At 36.8% G+C, this 21,743-nt stretch overlaps 1 protein-coding gene across 1 annotated transcript in view; it reads left to right on the top strand.

Moving 5' to 3' along the window:
• LOC121370170 overlaps positions 1-10,871 on the top strand; it is a 44,849-nt gene extending 33,978 nt beyond the window's left edge. Inside the window, exons 5-10 of the mRNA XM_041495284.1 lie at positions 1,123-1,270; positions 2,979-3,262; positions 5,845-5,962; positions 6,537-6,812; positions 7,615-7,695; positions 9,356-10,871. Coding sequence (XP_041351218.1) covers positions 1,123-1,270; positions 2,979-3,262; positions 5,845-5,962; positions 6,537-6,812; positions 7,615-7,695; positions 9,356-9,516 — 1,068 coding nt within the window. The 3' untranslated portion in view covers positions 9,517-10,871. The remainder of the gene's footprint in view (positions 1-1,122; positions 1,271-2,978; positions 3,263-5,844; positions 5,963-6,536; positions 6,813-7,614; positions 7,696-9,355) is intronic.
• The last annotated feature ends 10,872 nt before the right edge of the window (positions 10,872-21,743 follow it).

Genomic DNA, 21,743 nt, shown 5'->3' with positions numbered 1-21,743 from the left:
TTTTTGTCAAAAAAGTCCTACAAATTCCTAAAAATAGCCCTTATTTTTTAAGAATTTTGCCCTAAAAAAAGCCCTTATTTTTCACAAAATCTTGCTTGAAAGCCTGTCATACGAAAGTTTTCAATCCACTGATCATTATCAAATGTTTCCTTAACAATGTATTGCCACCAGTTACGAGATCGCTCTCTCATCCAAATTCTCTTTTCCTGAGTTAACCCCAAAAGAAGACTTGTACTTAAACAATACTGAACATCTCTCTTCTTCTTTGCAAGCAGTAAACTGTTCATGTCGGATCCTATTAACCAACTGATGTTTTAAACAAAACTGAGCTATGCTTATATCAAATTGCACCTGCTACATTTGCCACATGTGAACGCAAAGTAAATATACTTTTGCTCACGGGTCTATTTATAATCCATACGCAAATATACTTATATGAGTAAATTTCTGCATGAGAACAGGGCTTTATATGTAAATGTTCATTTGCATGTGGTCTCCACTAGGTGCAAATTATTCAAAATAACACATGAAAGTATATTTACGCATGTATGCAAATGTGTTCATATGATCAAATTTACTCAGGTATGCAAATTTGCATATATGTCAACAAATACTCTTGTATGCAAATGTGTGCATGTGAACAGGGTTTGAGAGGATATTTGAGTGAAATAGGACATAGTTCTTTACTGGATTGGATAACATATTAACATGCCAATATCCAATTAAGGTTAAAGCACTTTCTTTACTGATACTACTGTGTTTAGTGAAGGTAGATTGCCAGTTGTCTCCATTACTAAAGTTGAGGCGATAAAAAGTGCCCAAAATAAGTATGATTTTTAGATACATACTTTTGTTAAGTTTTTTTGTTTGCGTATGGTTTGAATTTTACTTTTATATGAATTTATTCTTACTGTAACAGTTTTTTTCCCAGCGAATGGTAAAAGAGCGATCATGTAATATGTATCAGTGTCCGAAAAAACAACATTTCTATTTACTGCAGATAGTATGATTTTTACATATAATTTTGTTCAGATTTTGTGTTTGGTATGTATCAGTATCTTTTTGTTCAGATTTTATGGATTGGATTTTACTTTCCTGTGAATTTATTCTTTATTGTAACAGGGTTTCTTCCGGCGAATGGTAAAAGAGCGATCGCCGAGTATGTATCAATGTCTGAAAGACAACGACTGTAACATCAACATGTTCACTCGCAACATTTGTAAATCTTGCCGTTACAAGAAGTGTACTGAAGTGGGAATGTCAGTAGAAGGTATTGTACTAAGTCTTGTAGCTTGTTAATTAAAATAATCTTCTTCAATACAGCATCATTTTTATTAGGAAATCTGTCACCAGGACTGAATGCCCTCCTTTCAAACCCAAGTAAATCGGTGTTTTTTTAATTTTTAAATTTTTATCAGGCAACTTGGCACCAGAAAAGGGTAGTATATTTTGTCAATATAAATTAGAGAGAAAATTGTATTAAACTATTGGAACGATCTCTCTCTATACAATCTCTCTCTATACAATCTCTCTCTATACAATCTCTCTCAATATATATGTATATATTTACAGCAATAAGACATCCATACTGCATCATAGTCACGGTTCAATCAAGCCTGAGATTCAGATACTTAGTTAAAAATATGCAGTTATTGTTTTAATATTTACTTTCAATCTGTTTTCAGTTCACAAGGTACATGTATATTTTATTTTATTTTTAACAATAAGGAAAAAATACATCTTGAAACAAAACAAAAAAAATGCCGCTGAGAATGAAAACCTCCACAGCAATCTCCACCACATTGCCATTTGCCACAGGCAATTGCAGGAGTTGGTGTATGTGTGTGTGTATGCGTGTTTGTGTATGCGTGTGTTTATATGTGTGTGTGTGTTTTTGTGTGTGTGTGTGTGTGTGTGTGTGTGTGTGCATGTGTGTATGTGTTGTATTTTCCTCCATATGTAAATGTATGGAAAAATGTAAAGTACATGTACTCCAGAATGTTTATTCTAAGTCTGAAACTAACATACATGTAGTGTGTGTGGTGTGTGTGTTTGTGTGTGTGTGTGTGTGTCTGCGTCTCTGTGTCTGTGTACCGGCCTCGGTGGCGGCGTGGTAGGCCATCGGTCTACAGGCTGGTAGGTACTGGGTTGGGATCCCAGTCGAGGCATGGGATTTTTAATCCAGATACCGACTCCAAACCCTGAGTGAGTGCTCCGCAAGGCTCAATGGGTAGGTGTAAACCACTTGCACCGACCAGTGATCCATAACTGGTTCAACAAAGGCCATGGTTTGTGCTATCCTGCCTGTGGGAAGCGCAAATAAAAGATCCCTTGCTGCTAATCGGAAGAGTAGCCCATATAGTGGCGACAGTGGGTTTCCTCTCAAAATCTGTGTGGTCCGTAACCATATGTCTGACGCCATATAACCGTATATAAAATGTGTTGAGTGCGTCGTTAAATAAAACATTTCTTTCTGTGTCTGTGTGTGTGTCTGGATCTTTGTGTGTGTGGGAGGGGTGTGTGTGTCTGTGTGCTTGTGTGCCTGTGTATGTGTGTGCATATGTGTGTACCGGTACATGTGTGTTTCTGTGTGCATGCATACGGATCATCGCACAAAGTCTATTTACTCATAAAGCATATACTATGCATTTTATATATGTATGTAGTTTTAACTATGGGTAGAACATATGGAAGGTGATTGTTGCACATTTATTTTAGGTTTGTGTGTGTGTGTGTGTGTGTGTGTGTGTGTGTGTGTGTGCGTGCGCGCACGTGTGTGTGTATCTCAGTGTTCTTTATATAAATTCTAGACTCAAGTCTTTATTAGCATATTAAGGATTAAATACAGTATTATGGCAACACCATACAAATTGCATGCATGTGACAGCATTAAAAATCTGAGTCTAGATTCTTAAGTTTAATAAGCACATGTCTGGAGTCTTATTTCCTTGATTTGTTGCTATTGTTTTGTGTTGCAGGAAGTCGAATTGGAAGGCAGCCCAACTCTGTAAAGCATGCAATATCTCTAGAAGCAAACAACCTGAAGCCTTCTGATAATCTGTTGTCCAAGAGCTGCAACATGGAGGGGAATTCTGAGCCTGATGATGTTGCCATGGATACAAGTACCATGCCAAGTGAGGATGTCCCTGTTGATCAACAGCTGGTGAAGATTAAACAGGAACCTCTCTGTTTACCTGATGACATGAAAACACTTCAGACTGAACTTCAATTGGCCATCAAGAACTTTTCTGAACTCACCAGGGTAATGATTTAACACTGTGCTTTGAAAATTTGCAGGGTTTTTACTTGTGGGTAAAATGGGGACTGAAACAATGGTATGCATATAACAGTCACCTGGTTACCCATGGCAATTGAACATGATGTCGGGCAAGTCAAAACTTCAACTTATGTTGCCTGTCTAGGAAGCAAAATTTTTATCATACATTTGTATTGTGAAAACATTGTGATATTAGCTGTCAACTTTACACTGTATACAAAACATCAGTCCATTTCACATTAAGTTGGCATTGTAGCAGACCCACCTGGTGTAACAGTGAATGGCTGACCAGACTACTTCATAATATAATTCACTGGTTCTCCCTTATCATACAAACATTGTAGCAGACCCACCTGGTGTAACAGTGAATGGCTGACCAGACTACTTCATAATATAATTCACTGGTTCTCCATTATCATACAAACATTGTAGCAGACCCACCTGGTGTAACAGTGAATGGCTGACCAGACTACTTCATAATATAATTCACTGGTTCTCCATTATCATACAAACATTGTAGCAGACCCACCTGGTGTAACAGTGAATGGCTGACCAGACTACTTCATAATATAATTCACTGGTTCTCCCTTATCATACAAACATTGTAGCAGACCCACCTGGTGTAACAGTGAATGGCTGACCAGACCACTTCATAATATAATTCACTGGTTCTCCATTATCATACAAACATTGTAGCAGACCCACCTGGTGTAACAGTGAATGGCTGACCAGACTACTTCATAATATAATTCACTGGTTCTCCATTATCATACAAACATTGTAGCAGACCCACCTGGTGTAACAGTGAATGGCTGACCAGACTACTTCATAATATAATTCACTGGTTCTCCATTATCATACAAACATTCGAACAGATAGATATTGTCTGCGAAATTATGGAGACTGCCTCACTAGTTTGGTTGACTTAATGTGATGATGATGATAACTAGTTTAACGTGCCCATATACCACTAGGGTTTCGAACACGGTGGAGGGGAGTGGGGGGGGGGGGTGTGAAAATGGGCAGAATTTTGAAAATAGCAATTAGTAAAAAAGTTAATAGAATAAAAAAAAAGAAAAAAAAAAGGTTACAAGCCAAAAATGAAAAGAATTGACTGCTCGGCCGAATATTTATATAATCTGGAGCATTTTAGAAGGACAGTCCAAAATTAAATAAGAGAAAGAAGAGAGGATCGGGCTATTTAATAATATTTTTTTAAAAAGAAATACTTTCGACATCAAATTTTGAACACAGATCTAAAAGTTTAAAGTCTGATCGATATGTCCACACGAGTGGCCTCATTAAGGCCGTTTGGGTGCACAGCTTAAAGGGACGAGATGGTTTGCATCCCGTCAAGAAAACCCCTAGATTGACAGTCGATAGATGTTGAAGGTGTAGTGCTGTGCTGAAATACAGATCTTGAGAAGCCGGATCCGTCTGAACAAGAGAAGAGTATCAGACTAGGGTATAGTCCAGTCGTCATGGTTTGGTATAGAGGTGCGGACGGGCCCGACTCCGGAGGATACAAGATGGTATCACTATAAAGCAAGGTAAAGTCTAGAAAAAGAGTAGATGGGGCCGATCCCGCTTCCTATTTCTTCTTAGAGTGGGGCGGTCAGTCTTCCAGTGCTGCTAGGACAGGCTCGGACATGTAGAGACTAAATGCAAACAACCGTGGCGTTCTGCAGAATGGCCGTCATACGAGTCACAAAAAAAAACCAAGTCGACAGTCAGACGGAGAAATGACGTGGAGGCAAGGAATCTTGCTAAAAAAGAATCCAACCTGGTGGTGCAGGCTGTCGAAATGAGAAGCGTTCCAGCGTTCAATCAGTTCCAATGGCCGCATACATCCCAGTACAAAACTTCATTTCACTGACAAAAACAACAAAATGAAGGACCCCCAAGTCGAGCACACGAAAGCATGTGCAGTGTGCACACGCGAAACAAACACGTCTTACCGCGTGGAGCTCCAGACTGGGAATGACTTAATGTGACACCACATGATACAAGTGCCTCATCCGAGGATAGCCTGTTGTTACAAGACAAATGGTATTATTTCTTTGGTTGCTATGCAATCAGTTAATCTCGTATGTGGCAGTCCTATAATGTGGTGTCCCTTTAAACTTTCCCACAGACTTTGATGCTGGTATTAACCGGTTCATATGGGTTATAAAAATACTGGAATACAATAGAATTTGTAAGTATAATTTTTATGCCTGGAATGTCCAAAAAAGTGTAGAAAATTAATACTTTTTTCCAATTTAAAATAACAGAAGCAAATATCGGCAGTTTGCATGAAAACAAATGTTGGTCATCACAAACAAATCCTTTAAAATCGCAGCAGTAATAGAATTTGATTACCACTGCAGCTGGTAGTCATAAATTATTCAGTATTTTTAATATTGATATATTTCAGTATATATTGGAGTTTCCACTCCAATAAAAAAAGTTTTAAAAAAAAGAAGAGAAATGCAAAATCTAACTTATCTTTATGTCAATTAACCCTCCTTTGTGGTTGTAGCTTTTAAGAGGTATATTTTAAAATTAAGTTTTTGTAATTATTTCAGGAAAAGTTTACATGTGATATCAGTAAGTTGAGTACAATGGAAGGAGCCTGGGATCAAATGATGGATCACCTGGAGGTTTCCGCTAAATGTACCATCACATTTGCCAAGAAAGTGCCAGGTATAAATAATCAGGAACCAAAAGAAGAAGTTTGTTTGGTTTAACGACACCACTAAAGCACATTGATTTATTAATCATTGGCTCTTGGATGTCAAACATATGGTCATTTTTGACACAGTCATAGAGAGGAAACCCGCAAAAAAATTCATTAGTAGCAAGGGATCTTTATATGCGCCATCCCACATTTTAATTGTTGTAATAGGTAACATAGATAATTTTTATAACTTAGGTGGTTTGAGTGAAAACAATTATTTTAAAAGGTTACAAGTTACAACTTTATTCTAAACTGATGAAAATGTTTGCATTTTTTTCTAAACAAACCATAAAGTATGCCTAATCTGTTGTGTAAATTGACAAATTTATTAAACATGATCTCAGTATACAAAATATACATTAAAAAGTTAATTATTTTAAATTGCTGTTTTTTTTTGTTTTATCAAGTTAAAATTGGGCAAGTGAATTTTGCCCGATGGCAAGTGAATTAAAAAAAAAAAATCTAGAACCCTTTATCAAATCCAAAATATTTTAATTTCCTACAATTTTTACTTTCTAATTTTGACATTCCTTTTCTCAGGTTTCAAATCTCTCGTAATTGAAGATCAGATATTGCTTATGCAGCTGGCCACTTACCCCATCTCGCTGCTCAATTTCGCTTGCCAGTACGATGTCAACAAGGGAGATAATGCCTCGCTTTGCTTTACCAGGGCAGAAGAGAAGATGTTGGTAAAGTTTTTCCCAATGCTCAACATTCTGCCTGCACACCACAACCACATTGGCTTTATGATGAAGCATTTGGGTATCGACCCCACCGAGTTGTCCATCATGTGTGCTTTGATTCTGTTCTGTGATGGTAAGTTGATGTCAGGGATGTACCTTGACTAAAATAATTATGGGCGTGTCAAAAAAAAAAAAGGAATCGGGACACACTGGCATGAGCGTAGGAAGGTGCCAAAAAGTGTGGGGGGGGGGGCATAATTTTATATTTACACACTTTTACACTTGTAAAGCAAATATAAAGCAAAATATCTGAAAAGTGGGGGGATCACTTGCCCCCCCCGTTTCCTACGCCAATGCACAGTAATGTAGGACATTATCTGAGACATAATTAATGAATTTAAACTGAAAGCCACACCCCACACCCTCTAGGTATGGGCACGGATGCTCTAACCGTTTCAGGTTTGTGGTAGAAAGAGACTATCCTGAGTTTGCTGCATTGTAAGATGTTTGCGACTGATAAAATATTTTACAGCACTCACTCGATGTGTGGTCAGTGTGGGATCGATCCCTGTCGGTGGGCCCATTGGGCTATTTCTTGTTCCAGCCAGTCCACCACGACTATATGCTACCCTGTCTGTGGAATGGTGCATATAAAAGATCCCTTGCTGCTTATCGAAAAGAGTAGCCCATGAAGTGGCGACAGCAGGTTTCCTCTGTCAATATCTGTGTGGTCCTTAACCATACATGTACATGTATGTCTGACGCCATATAACCCTAAATAAAATGTGTTGAGTGCATCGTTAAATAAAACATTTCCTTATAAGCTTTTTATATGTGATGTCCATATCTAATCCCACACGTTATATATACTTTATTTTGCAAACATGCATTTGTTAATTTTATTTGCCCACTTCATTGGTTTGTTTTATTTACAGAGTGCGAGATTTTGAAAGAAAATTGGAAGGTCAAGGAATGGCATGATTATTATATTGAGTGCCTTCAAGAATATACGATGTGTATGTATTAAGCATTGGCTTTTTATCTGCTTTAATTTCAATTCTAATAAGTTTCAGGCTTTCTGCCAGAAAATAATTTGAGGGTATGTAATAAAAACAAAACAGACCATAAGTGCCCCTACTAGGTGGTTAGGAGTTTGAAATGTTTTGAAATGGGACACTGCATTTCATGTACTTTGACAAATTTTAAACAGCAGTTCTCTATCTAAAAATTATAAAAATATATCCCTTTATTTCCAAGATATTAGGTGTGGGATGCAGCCCAGTGGTAAGGCGCTTGCTCGATGTGCGGTCGGTCTGGGATCGATCCCCGTTGGTGGGCCCATTGGTCTATTTCTCGTTCCAGCTAGTGCTCCACGACTGGCATATCAAAGGCCATTGTATGTACTACCCTGTCTGTGGGATGGTGCATGTAAAAGATCCCTTGCTGTTAATCGAAAAGAGTAGCCCGTGAAGTGGCAACAGCAGGTTTCCTCTCACAATATCTGTGTGGTCCGTAATCATATGTCTGATGCCATATAACTGTGTAAAACATTTCCTTCCTTCCTTCCAAGATGTCAGGTTACACGATTTTACCTTCTGTATCCCCTGGCAGAAACCCTGAGTTTAAATATTATTCTAAAAGTGATGCAAGTTAAAATGGTAGTTAAAACTACTTGTAAAAAATTCCAAGTCTAATAAATTTAAATAATGTTATTGTTCTAAAAAGTGTTGTAACTGGATTAATTTTTAACAAAAACCACGTTGAGTGGGTACAAGTTTATAATTTTTACTCATATATATTCACTTACATGTTTTATAAATACATGAAATAAAGTTCATATATGAATCGGTAAGTATTATTTTTGTGTCTTTTTTGTAATTTTTATTATTTTAGATCTGCTAATGGTGATTAAAATTAGGCAAAAAAAAAAAAAAGTTGCGTTTACTTACGGGCATTTGTGGCCAGCTGTCCAGTATTTATGTCCATTATTCCCGATAACAGTGGTTTTCTGACCAGAATTTTTTTTTAAACCCGAACTACGATTCACATTGCAATATTTGGTAATTTTCGTTGTTGGTAAAACGATCAAATTTATTATTAAATTAGCTGTCACAATCAGCTATCGATCCCTGAAAATGACCGCGACGTGCCGCCATTGTTGTCAAGCGAAAATACTTGTCGAAAACTAAAAATTTCAAGGTATTTTCAGTTGAAAAAATCAAAACAAAAGCCACCATTTTGAAAAAAAATAAAATTCTTTAATTATATTTCCGTTTCCGGTGAGTGTCGTGTGCAAAACGGCGGGAAATATGAATTGGGGAATGCACTGTATACAGTGTACAGTATATCGACTGACATGACGTCAGGCGAGATATCTCGCCTGCAGTACTCAGAAGGTTAAAATATTTGCGCAAAATTTCTTGTCTGATATTATCAAACTTAAATTATAATCGTATTGATCTGAGAGTGTTACAATTTAAAAACTTTATTAGTAACTGGATCTGTCACCCAACAAGATTTATCAGAATTTTTTTAAATAACCACATTTTTTGACTGACATTGTGAGGTTATGTTTAGGGCTCCCCAACCCTGACATCACCTGTGCTTCTGGGGACAATAAATAATTTGAACTGGAAAACAAATAATAAATAAACACATTTTGTTGTTTTTTCTCAGCGGCTTACACAGATGGTGAGACCCGATTTGGAGCGCTACTGCTTCGACTGGGCGAGCTGACAATGAACTCTATGCAGCACAACAAAACCATCATGACCATCATCGCGTCTCATCCCCATCTACAGGTCAACATTCTCTTCAAAGAAATCTTCGCTGTGTGAAAAATAAACTAACGCATTTCTGTTTTGTTAATGTTATGGATTGTATTAATGCTAAATTCTTATGTGCATTTGTATATGCATATGTGTGTGTGTGTGTGTGTGTGTGTGTGTGTGCTTTTGAATGTATCAATATAGTAGGATTTAGTGAGCGTGCTGGTTTTTATGGTTCGACTGGTATATCGAAGGATGTGGTATGTGCTATCATGTTTTTGATATGATGCATACAAGCCCTGCAATTAAGAAACCGGACACTCTCACTTTAAGAAGAAAGAAGATATAATGGTTAAAACACATAATAATAAATTGATAAATAAATAAATAATCAAACAAACAACAAACAAAACAAAACAAAACAAAACAAAACAAAACAAAACAAAACAATAAATAAACAAATAAAATAAATAAATACATGGGGGGGGGGGGTGTAAATCTATACTAGCGCGAATCAAAATGATTAATTAGTCGATATGCTCTAGTGGTGTCATGGAAAAAACAACAACTTGAAGTAGCTCTCAGTACATTTCATATCAAATAGAAAAGGTACATAACTCTACTAGGGTCCGTTGTTTTAATGTACATCTTACGGATGATTGTTAGTGCTATACATATGTGATAACGGTTGATTGTACTGTGTGTGTGTGTGTGGTGTGCGTGTGTCTGTTTTGTTAAAGGTACATTATCATGGTTGCAAAGTGCCATATGTCATTTTAGTGAATTGATCCTATACATAATCTTTATCTCAGAATATCAGAATTGTTACATGCTGTCACTGGGTGTAAAATTGTTCATAGTGGTCTAATTTTTATTTATTCACGGACTAGTGCAGTCAACAAATTTAAGAACAATGAAAATATAATTTATGATACTACTTTTTCAATACCAATGTAATGTGGTTTTTGTTTAGCAAAACCATGAGATCTAAACCGATGAAAATAATGGATTTCACAGTACTCCAAAACTAGCTGTCGTGTTTTCTAGCTGAATCCATTGTGTTTTTCATTGACCCTCTTAGATACATTAACCTTCTTTAACTGCAATGAATTATAGGTAGACATTGTATGCAAAACATGTACATATAACAATTTAAAAAGTACAAAATATAATAATAAATTTTGTTCCAACAATAAAGGAATGTGTAGTTGAAGGTATAGAGTTTGTATTTAATATAAAAGTTTATTTATACTATTGGCAGGAAACTGCCGTCATGCAACTTTGATAGAGCCTCTTTAATGTGTGTGTATGTTATCTATGATGTTTGTGCCATAAATTTATTATTATTATTAATTATATTAATGCACAAATCTGTTACTGTACTTCTTATTTATTATTAATAACGAAGTAAATTATTGCTCAATGCTGTATTGTTATTAAATTATATTGTTAATGTAGTATATTAAATATGTAATAAATTTATTGGTATGCAGTGTACCAGTACTAGGTATGTTACTTGGCCAAAACATTTTAGCAATTTGGTAAATATGCTTAAATAAAAGAAAACTCATGATTTACAAATTGAAATCGGACACTGGATTTAATTGAGGCATCATTTGTCAGAATAAGTAACAGGAGATTTCCAATACAAAATGAAATGTGTGACTGTCACGTCGTTAAATGGTGCTTGGAGGTCTATTTATGCAAATCTAAAAAGTGTCCATACACTCATTCTCAATAAACCAGTGCATTTCACTGTCAAAATTCAGATTCCCATGAATGATAAAAATGAGGTTGTTTTGTCCGGTGTTATGAATTCCTTCCCACACCATGACGCTACTACCACCACAAGGGCCATGTTCAGTGCTTGAGGGATGTTGTACCACTGTCAATGCCCAATGTGTTCGGACACATTACTGATAATTTTCTGATTTTCGTGTATGGACCCCCAGTCCCATTTAATGACTTGATAGTCACACATTTCATTTTGTACTGAAAATCTCCAGTTACTTATACTAACAAATGATGCCTCAATTAAATCCAGTGTCTGATTTTATTTTATAAGTCACAAGTTTTCTTTTATTTAAGCACATTTACCAAATTGCTAAACTTGTTTGGCTAAGTATATTTCAACTTGCAAGCGCATATACATGTGTGTGTATATATATATATATATATACTGAACAAAATAAGAAACTTCTGCTAACTTTGCTTGAACATAACTTGATAAAAACAAACCGGGGGAATAATTGTTATATATGCGTTTAAAGAGTGTTCCATGATGCATCGTTTGGTGCAAAAATCATGGCCATAGGTTAACAGAAACTGGGAGAAATTTTGACCAAGTGTGGTAGGGGTAAAAAAAAAAAAAAAAAAAACTTAATAACGGGTATGACCACCTCTTGAATTGACCACTGCAGTGCATCGCAGGTGCATAGAATTGACTAAAGTGTTGATTTCTGCCTGTGGAATATTGTTCCATTCCTGAATGAGCGCTTGACGAAGTTCGTTGACGTTAGCGGGTGGGTTGGGACGACGCCTCAATCATCTGTCCAGACTATCCCACACATGCTCGATGGGGTTGAGATCAGGACTTTTAGCGGGCCAGTCATCAATGAAATCAATGTTATTTGTCCTAAGAAAATTTACAGTGTCTCTAGCTGTATGAGAGGTGGCATTATCATGCTGAAAAATTGAGATGTTGGCGTTGTTAGGGAACAGAGGAATGACGTGATGAGCGAGAATGTCATCGCGGTAACGTTGAGCATTTAAATTGCCATCAATGACGACTAGTGGTGAACGATGACCATGGGCAATGGCTGCCCAGACCATGACACAACCCCCACCCCCGAAACGATCTCGCTCAAGAACACAACGGTCAGCATAGCGTTCATTTCTCCTACGGTAGACGCACACCCTGCCATCACCATGTTGTAAAGAAAATCTGGATTCATCTGAAAAAAGAACGGTATTCCAGCGTTGCCGTATCCAACGAGTGTGTACACGTGCCCGATTTAGATGATGACGTTGCGTTAAAACGCATCCGACGTAAGGACGTCGTGCATGTAAACCGTTCTCCCGCAGACGATTATGAACAGTTTGCCCACTGATTCGGTTATTATGAAGCCCAGGTGTGTTAGCAGCAGTAGCAGTGGCAGTTTGGAATCGATTGTGCAAATGCGTGTTCATGATATAGCGGTCTTGACCACGCGTTGTAACACGCGGACGTCCACGACGTGGCAAGTCGTTGGTGCTTCCTGTCGTTCGAAATCTTATGCGAAGATTTCGTATAGCTCGACTAGAGCTCCCAACATGCCTTGCAACGTCTTCTGTCGACATGCCAGCATCAAGCATGCCAATCGCCCGTTCGCTTAAATTATTGGGTATTCTTGGCATACTAAAAATGCTAGAGTAAAAAACTTTAAAATTTTTTACAAATTTTTAAGCGTTTTCGTTCACTTGACAACAATGTCAGTAAGACGAGAAAAACAAATTGACTGAATACTACACGGGACATGTCGAACCATGCATGCACGTGCAAATTGAATTTTACGTTGTCGACGATTAACAGTGCAAAAATAAGCGATAAAATTCATGAATCCTGATAATACAGCTCAAGGCTAATACTACCTATATAATTTCATTACACAATGAATTCTTTAACACAACAAATACTATATGTACAAATCAGAAGTTTCTTTTTTTGTTCAGTATATATATATATATAAACTGGAATGTTGTATTGTTGTGTTTTGAAGTTATATTTGATATAATATTGTTAACAATATTATTGATTGTTATTTGTTGGATCATTCTTTACTATAACTGTTTAATTAAAGTTTCAGATATTTAATTTTCATTGGCTAGATATTGGTTATATAGTTATAAATGAAATGCCTGAAATGTGTGCTGTAAAGCATGGGTGAGATAGGTGTGAATTGTTTAACAGAAAAGGAAAGGAATTAACACATGTATACAAATGCATGCACACACACACCACACACACACATAAACACACACGTGTGTGTGTCTCTCTCTCTCTCACACACCACACTTACTCTGCACACTCTCACACACACACTGCACACTCAAACATACACAACAAATACACACTGCACTCTCTCTCTCTCTCTCTCTCTCTCTCTCTCTCTCTCTCTCTCTCTCTCTCTCTCTCTCTCTCTCTCTCTCTCTCTCTCTCACACACACACACTGCAAACTCTCTCTCTCATACACACACACCCACACACTGCAAACTCTCTCACACACAACTACAATACAATATTGTAATTATGATAGGAAGAATGGTGTGAAATCAGCAAACATTAGTGAGTTGATACATTTGGTTGCATTTTACCACTAAACCGACACTGACTGGTGTATCACTTTAATTTTTTATCAGTTAAATTCTTTACTTCATGTTTTGAAATTTCATTAGAATGTTTAGTCACTATAAAAAAAAACCCAACATTTCTTTGTTTGTGTGTGTAGTTAGTATGCAGAAGTAAAAAAAACTAAACCAAATTATTTATATTAAAATGGTTTATTTTTAAAATGATTTTTACCATGTTTTCAACAGAAAATATTTTTTAATTTTTCTGCAATATTTTATAATATAGTCTTAACATCATCAAGTGCTAAATTCTTTGTAATTCCAGTTACTATATACATTTTTGCAATTTAGACATTGTTTTGTGGTGTTTTCAGGTTTTGTTATATTGTACATAATCTAGTTTATGGTTGTTGAAGTGCCATTTTAAAAATGTGTAATGATTAAAGAGACTACCATGAGTTTTCTACGGTTATATAAATGTTTACTGATTAATAGAGCATGCATTTAAAGAGACTGCCCTCAGTTTGCTGCAGTTATATAAATGTTTACTGACTAACAAAGCATGTTTAAAGAGACTGATTACTGACTAACAGAGCATGTTTAAAGAGACTGATTACTGACTGACAGCGCTTATTTAAAGATACTAATTACTGACTGACAGAGCATGTTTAAAGAGACTTTACTGACTAACAGAGCATGTTTAAAGAGACTGCCTTATGTTTTCTACAGTTATATACATTTTTACTGACTAACAGAGCATGATATTAAAAAGATGCCCTGAGTTTTCTGCAGTTATATAAATGTTTACTGATTAACAGAGTATGTTTAAAGAGACTGCCCTTATGCCTTTAATTTGCTACTGTTGTAATAAGTGTCTGACTAACGGAGCATTTATAAGAACTAAAATTACATATGAAATACATTTTCTTGTTTAGAATATGAATGTTTGTATATATACATGTATATATATATATAAATTGTTTCTGATGTTAAATATTTCTTGAATCATTCATTATTTTGTCCTTTTTTGTGAGTACGGAATTATTGGGAGGTAAGATCCATTTTGGGCTACTTCACACATTAGCATGACCAAAAATATAGAATATACAGACTCTTATATTCTACAGAAAAATGTATGCAATATGTAATTTTAGTTGTTAAAGTGTTCATAATGGTCAATAACATAATCTCTTTAGAGGAAGCTTATGGAAAGCATATCTAAGCTGTAGACACAACTAGAGCATAAACTTGCCATACGTGTATGTATGTACATTGTTTCAATTTTCTTCTTTATGTTTCTTTCTTATTACATGACTGAATACAATAAACATTAGTTTATGATTGTTGATGTGCCATATTAAAAACATGAAATGATTAAAATAACCCGATTAGTGCTTCGTTGTTACGCTTTATCTGTGAAAACCCTGTCTAACCTTTAGGCAAATTCAGTGTGTAAAATTAACCAGATTTTTGCTTTAATGTGTGTATATGTAATTGCAATTAATAGGTACTTTGTTGTAATTTTGTTGTCGAGTTTTAACACAGTCATATGTCTAGCTTATGATTGTCAAGGTACATGTTAAGTTTATGTTTTTGGTAGACAACCCCACAACCCCACCCTCCCCCCAAAACCCCCCCAAAACCCAACAATTGTTTTTTTCAAATTTCTTAATGATATTGATATAGATTTGATATTTTGTGTTTTATTGGGCTAATGATAAAAGAATTCCATGTCACCATGTTATTCTGTTTTTGTGCTGGGGCATCGTTAACATCTATTCTATCTATCTGTTGCTTATACAGCTAGATAATAGGGCTGTACATAGAGGTAAAGAAAAAGAACAAGAAAAAATTAAAAAGAAAAAGAATTATGGTATAGTAAAACAGAGTCTTCACCAGACATAAAGAACACTTTTTAAAAGTTAAAAGTGTGCTGAATCATAACCCAGACAAACACGCACATTTAATTTTTTTACTTTTTTTTTTATCTATGTACATATACCAGTGGCATAAGAAGGTGGCAAAAGCTGGTGTCATTACACAAAAATGGGGTTGTAGGTCTTGTAAGCTGTTAAAGGGACGATTCTGAGTTTGCAACCAGTGTAACCTATTTCAATATAAAAATCCTTTTTAACAAGTGAAGTTACATCTTGAATACATATTGTTGTTTAGAATATCGGTTTCTGTGTGGTATATCCAGAGTGTTTCTAACCGTCTTAATGTTTGCAGTAGCTCAAATTTCATTTTACTTCTTACTAGAATTTATTTTCTTACATATAAAAATGCTTGCAGGTGAAATACAGTTTGGGCTACTACAAACATTAGGATAACAAGACAGGCATAATTATATATAGACGCTGATATGTTAAATAAATTATTTATTTATTTAAAGGCATACTGTCACAGATTTAAAACCTTATTTCTCTAAAAATTGATAATAAATAAAAATTACATTAATATTTGGAAACCAAATCTAGCTATCGCATCACCTTAATTGAACCACAATGGAGTGAAATCCATGTCAACCCTGTTGACAATATTAGTTTTTGAATTATAGACCATTGCCATAATTCAATTATTTTTACAAAATATCATTAATAAGTGGAGTATGGTTGCTACGTAGATGGTTGAATAAAGTACATTTAGGGACAAATCAAAATTATATATTTTTAGGTAATACTTTGTTAGGCTATTAAATAGGTCTGTGGTCTGTGGGAATATGCCTTATGTTATTTTAGTTGTTAAAAATGCTCTGTTAGTTGAAAACATGTTATGGTGGTTTCAAACTCAGGACAGTCCCTTTAAATTTCCCATTGGTGTAAACAGTCGTAATTTCTCATATTTTGATGACTCTAGCCACACATCTGTTTTACCTGATAAAGGTTGCAAGTTTATGTGTGATAGTATTTATCGTTTTATTTTTTTATGGTTGTATACTATTCAGTGTAAATACAAAGAAAGCCTGTATATAACACACATATTTGATTTCGTTTGCCACTTTATATTGAATATTTTACAGTTGATCTTGCATAATTTCTATGATGGTGTTGTTTAAGTCCACATCTTTAATTTAAGTTTTGACGCACAATGATCGTATGTTCAGGTAATCGTTGTTAGGTGAATTTTACCGGTACTAACATGGGGCAGCAGGTCTATTTTACACCCAGGCCTAAGTTCATCCAGCCGTTTTTTTCGCTAGACATTTGTAAACTATTTTGACTGCTTCCCAAGAGTGGTCATTTGGTATTATTCTGTATAATAAAAACCAGGGGCCTAATTCATAAAGGTCTCTTAGGCTGTGCTAGACAACAAAGCATCCTCTTTGTAAGTCTTTTAGCATTGCACTGCGAGATCACGAAGTTGTGAGCGTTTAGTGAATTAGGCCCCCATCTAGCAAGTGTTGGCCAGAAACAGTTGGCTGAACTTACCCCTGTTGTTTGTGTCATCAAATAAACACTGAAATAGAGGTTTTTGTTTGTTTGTTTGTTTTGGGCTTTTCTGTTTGGATTTTAATTTTGTTTTTAATTGTTATTGATCTGAGTGTCTGGAAGCTTCTTTTTGTTGAACTACACTCATTTAAAGGGCACCAGGTTGTAGGATTGATCCTTTTGGGTCAATTCAACCATTTTTGTTTTTCCCAAACTTAAACTCATGCTGGCATATCAGAAGTCATGATGATATGTTTTATTTTGTCACAGCTCAAAGTGACAAGAATGTTTAATAGATTAGTTAAAGGGACATACCCTAATTTTTAAACACTAAGGCATATTTTTTAGTCATATTTTTTAGTCTTAGAGCCAGGTTTTTTAATTATTAAAATCATACATTACTTAGATTTTATTGTTTAGATTATCCATTTCTGTACATTTGAAGTGTTTTTGGTAATTCTGGTGTTTTTAATATCACACATGCATTTGTCATATTTTTTAAAAACACACGTGCGTTTGAGAAGTAACAGTTATGAAGTAGAGTTTTACTCTATTTTTAGAGGGTATTTCACAATTTCAAAGTCACAGACTCATGTTCCAATCAATTGTAACTTTATCCAAACGTGTTACAGGTTGGTAGATTAACTAAACTTAATGTGCATTTTCATGGGCTGAAACTAGGGCATGTCCCTTTAATGTTGCCAATCATGCCATTGGTGATAAATGTGACAGTGTTTTAAAAGGTTTTTACTGAGCAATAAATGTATTCAACTTCTATTTCATCAAGTACAAGCCGTGCAGGATTTATAAGGGGGCAATTACCCCCTCCCCACCCCCCCACCTGAGGGGCCTCCCAGACTAAGGACCTCCTTTATAAAAAATATGTAATAATTATAAAATTAGTTAATTTTTTTTTATTTGTCATGTAATTTAATTTCTGTGTTTGGCGGGGGTGGGGGGGGGGGGGGGGGGGGGGGGGGGGGGGTGAGGGAGTGAAACTGAAGTGCCCCGGGTCCCCCAAGGTCTAAATCCGGCCCTGAGTACAAGAGTGTTAAGACTTGCACCTTTGGTTGAAACACGCATGAACCACTAAGCACTACAATTTGGTGTTTTAAACAACATCCTATAAGCAACAAAACCTCTATAGTTTGAGAGGAGTATTTCTGTACAAAGGTTTTCCTTTACAGATGCCATCTGCCATTGAAATCCATGTTCAAATGCACAACTTAAAAAGAAGATTGTTAATAGAGTGGGTTCTCTTTGGCATCAACAACATACACCATAACGAAGATTTGTTAATTATGTATGTGAACAGCATTAAAAAAAGGTACCCAAAAGACGACAAACAAGCTGCAAGGTTCACGACCATGGCACTTTTATTGGGACATCGCGAAGTATATTTTTAAAATCCTGAAACCTTCAAAACAAATTAAAATAAAGCCTACGGTATATATGACATTACAACAATAAATACTAGGGTATCCACGAGTGCTCGGGCATGGGCCGAGTTTAGCAACACTAGTCTGTTCCCAGGACTCTTAGTACCTGTGCAAGGAAGGACACACTGATTTAATTATATGTTTTTGTATGTCATTTTGCCATATACTTGCAACCTGTTGCATTATAGGGCTATCAGACATGGAGGAACAACAAAAGTTGAATACGTGGAATGTAGTACAGTGACATGATTTGGCATCCATGTTTAGCGCTAGAATTAAGATACATAAACTAAATTTATTCCTTAGTATCATTATCATCTAAGTCTTAATTACTTATTACTAATAGACTGTTCATATATAAATTTACAATAAACATAATATACTAGTATATGTTAATCGTATACAGAATATATAGGTTAATCATATACACAAAAAAGAAAAAGGAAGAAATGTTTTATTTAACGACGCACTCAACACATTTTATTTACGGTTATATGGTGTCAGACATGGTTAATGACCACACAGATTTAGAGAGGAAACCCGCTGTCGCCACTACATGGGCTACTCTTCCGATTAGCAGCAAGGGATCTTTTATTTGCGCTTCCCACAGACAGGATAGCACAAACCATGGCCTTTGTTGAACCAGTTGTGGATCATTGGTCGGTGCAAGTGGTTTACACCTACCCATTGAGCCTTGCGGAGCACTCACTCAGGGTTTGGAGTCGGTATCTGGATTAAAAATACCATGTCTCGACTGGGATCCGAACCCAGTACCTACCAGCCTGTAGACCGATGGCCTGCCACGACGCCACCTAGGCCGGTTCATATACACAAATGCACAATCAATACCTTAATAATGCATACATTAATATATACTCTTCAAAAGAAGAAACGCAAAACCACATTGTCGTAACATTTGGAGAATTGATTTAATTATTGAATAGTGAGTCCGATAATTACCAAATGTTGCAGGATTGTTCACAATTCACTCTAGTCCATTGTGAGTAAGTGATAGGACACACCACCAAGGTCAAGGTCATCTGGAGTCAATACCGGGTGTGGCCTCCGCGTGTGTTGACAACTGCCTGGCACCGCCTGCCCATTGAAGCAACCAGAGTACGGATGACGTCCCGGGGGATGGTGGCCCACTCGGCCTGCAAGGCTGCTGCTAGCTCGGGCAGGGTCTGGGGCTGTGGTTTGTCGCTGTCGGAGGCGTCCGGTCCAACTCGTCCCATAGATGCTCAATTGGGTTCAAATCCGGTGATATCGATGGCCAAGGAAGGACATTAATGTTGTTGTTTCTGTAGGAAAGCCGTTGTGAGACGTGCTGTGTGAGGCCTGGTGTTGTCCAGTTGGAACACTGCGTTGGCGTTGGCCATAACTGGATTATTTACTGTGTGGCCGGAGGATCTGGTCAATGTAGCCCTGTGCATTAGGTGCCCTGCACGTGGACCAGTTCAGGTTCTGCCAGGCACCTGTTGAGATGGCTACCCCCACACCATGACACTACCCCCGCCGAATCTATCTACTTCCTGCATGCAGTTTGCCGCATAACGTTCAACCACGACGCCTATACACGCGACATCTTCCATCATGACTTCGGAGCATAATCGGGACTCGTCACTGAACCACACCTGTCTCCATCGCAGTTGAGGCCATTGTCGATGAATCTGGCACCACTGCAGTCGGGAGTCGACGGTGTTGTGGTGTTAAGATGACACCTCGAACTGGACGTCTGGCACGAAATTCCTACCTCACGTAGGCGGTTCCGTACGGTCTGGTCGGATATCCTGCGCAAACCTGGTATTGCTGCGGCTTGGAGGTGGCAGTAGTCAATCGTTCCCGGAAGGTGGCGGCGTACCGGATGTAGCGGTCCTGCCCGGGGGTATGACCCTAGTGGTCGACCGGATCTAGGGAGGTCACGTGTTGATCCATGTTGCTGGTAACGGTCCCACAGTCGAGATGGTGCTTGGGGACCATGGAATGCCCTGGCAACGGCCCGTTCTGGATTTGCCTGCGTCTAGTCGGCCGATGGCATTGTTTCTCTGCGGTTCACTGAGACGTGGCATGTCCTGGATTGTCAACTGTCGGCCAGATACAGAGGCCAGGCAAGCGAACACCCTGCACTTTTATACTGTCGGTGTTCATGTTGCACGTGCAGACAACGCACGTGCAGTGGTGACATGGTTTGCACGTGGCTGCGTTTTTGCGAATATTCACATTTTGGAACTTTATTGTACAGTAGCTGCGTTTTATCAAATGTAACCGTGGGAATGTGTTTGGGACATGCAATGACCTTATATTCACAAAGCATGAACCGGTAGGAAACATAAAATCGGAGTTATAACCCATTTGTACCCTTTTGCGTTTCTTTTTTTGAAGAGTATATTATTCAAGTACATTACATAGAGAATAATACATGAGTGGCTGTTGGATACCATTTATCTCACGAGTTGTTTTAAAATGTTTAATGAGCGAAAGCAGTTTCATACGTTTTTAAACAACAAGTGAGATAAGTGGCCGTTAGATACCATTTATGTATTATTCTATTTCTTACATATCCTAAAAAAACCCAAAGGTTTTAAGCACATTTTAACATCTTTTTTGACTAAAAGTTATTTACAGCCGTTGCACTTGTAGCTTAATTAATTACGTGTCACAGACACGTGTAATCGATTTCCACCGTCCTGTTTTTTTTATTGGATATATGGCATTGGTGACCTAGTCATGACCTAGGAGCAGCTAGTCGTATGTCTTGAAATTGTTAACACACGTACGTGTGTAAATAACTATGTGTTATCAAAAATAACGCATGGTGTTCTCACCAACGGGTGTTTAAGAAAAAGTAATAAAATACAGTCATATAATACATGCATGTACACAAGCCTTTCATTCACAGCGTGTTTGGTTGTCGGTAGAAAGCATGTGGCAAATGCATTAAAAAAAATCCAAAATTGTTTGGCATTTTTAAACAAAGTATCTTTAATATTACAACCTATTAAGTATTAGTATTTAGTTTTTTAAAAATACATAATACATATAAAATACAAAAACGGGAAATACTTAATCGTAGCCACCAGGATGTAACATCTCGCGAAA

This window comes from Gigantopelta aegis, chromosome 4 (genome assembly GCF_016097555.1).
Source record: "Gigantopelta aegis isolate Gae_Host chromosome 4, Gae_host_genome, whole genome shotgun sequence".
In the NCBI taxonomy this organism is placed as follows: Eukaryota; Metazoa; Mollusca; class Gastropoda; order Neomphalida; family Peltospiridae; genus Gigantopelta; species Gigantopelta aegis.
This window is presented reverse-complemented; position numbering and strand designations above follow the sequence as displayed.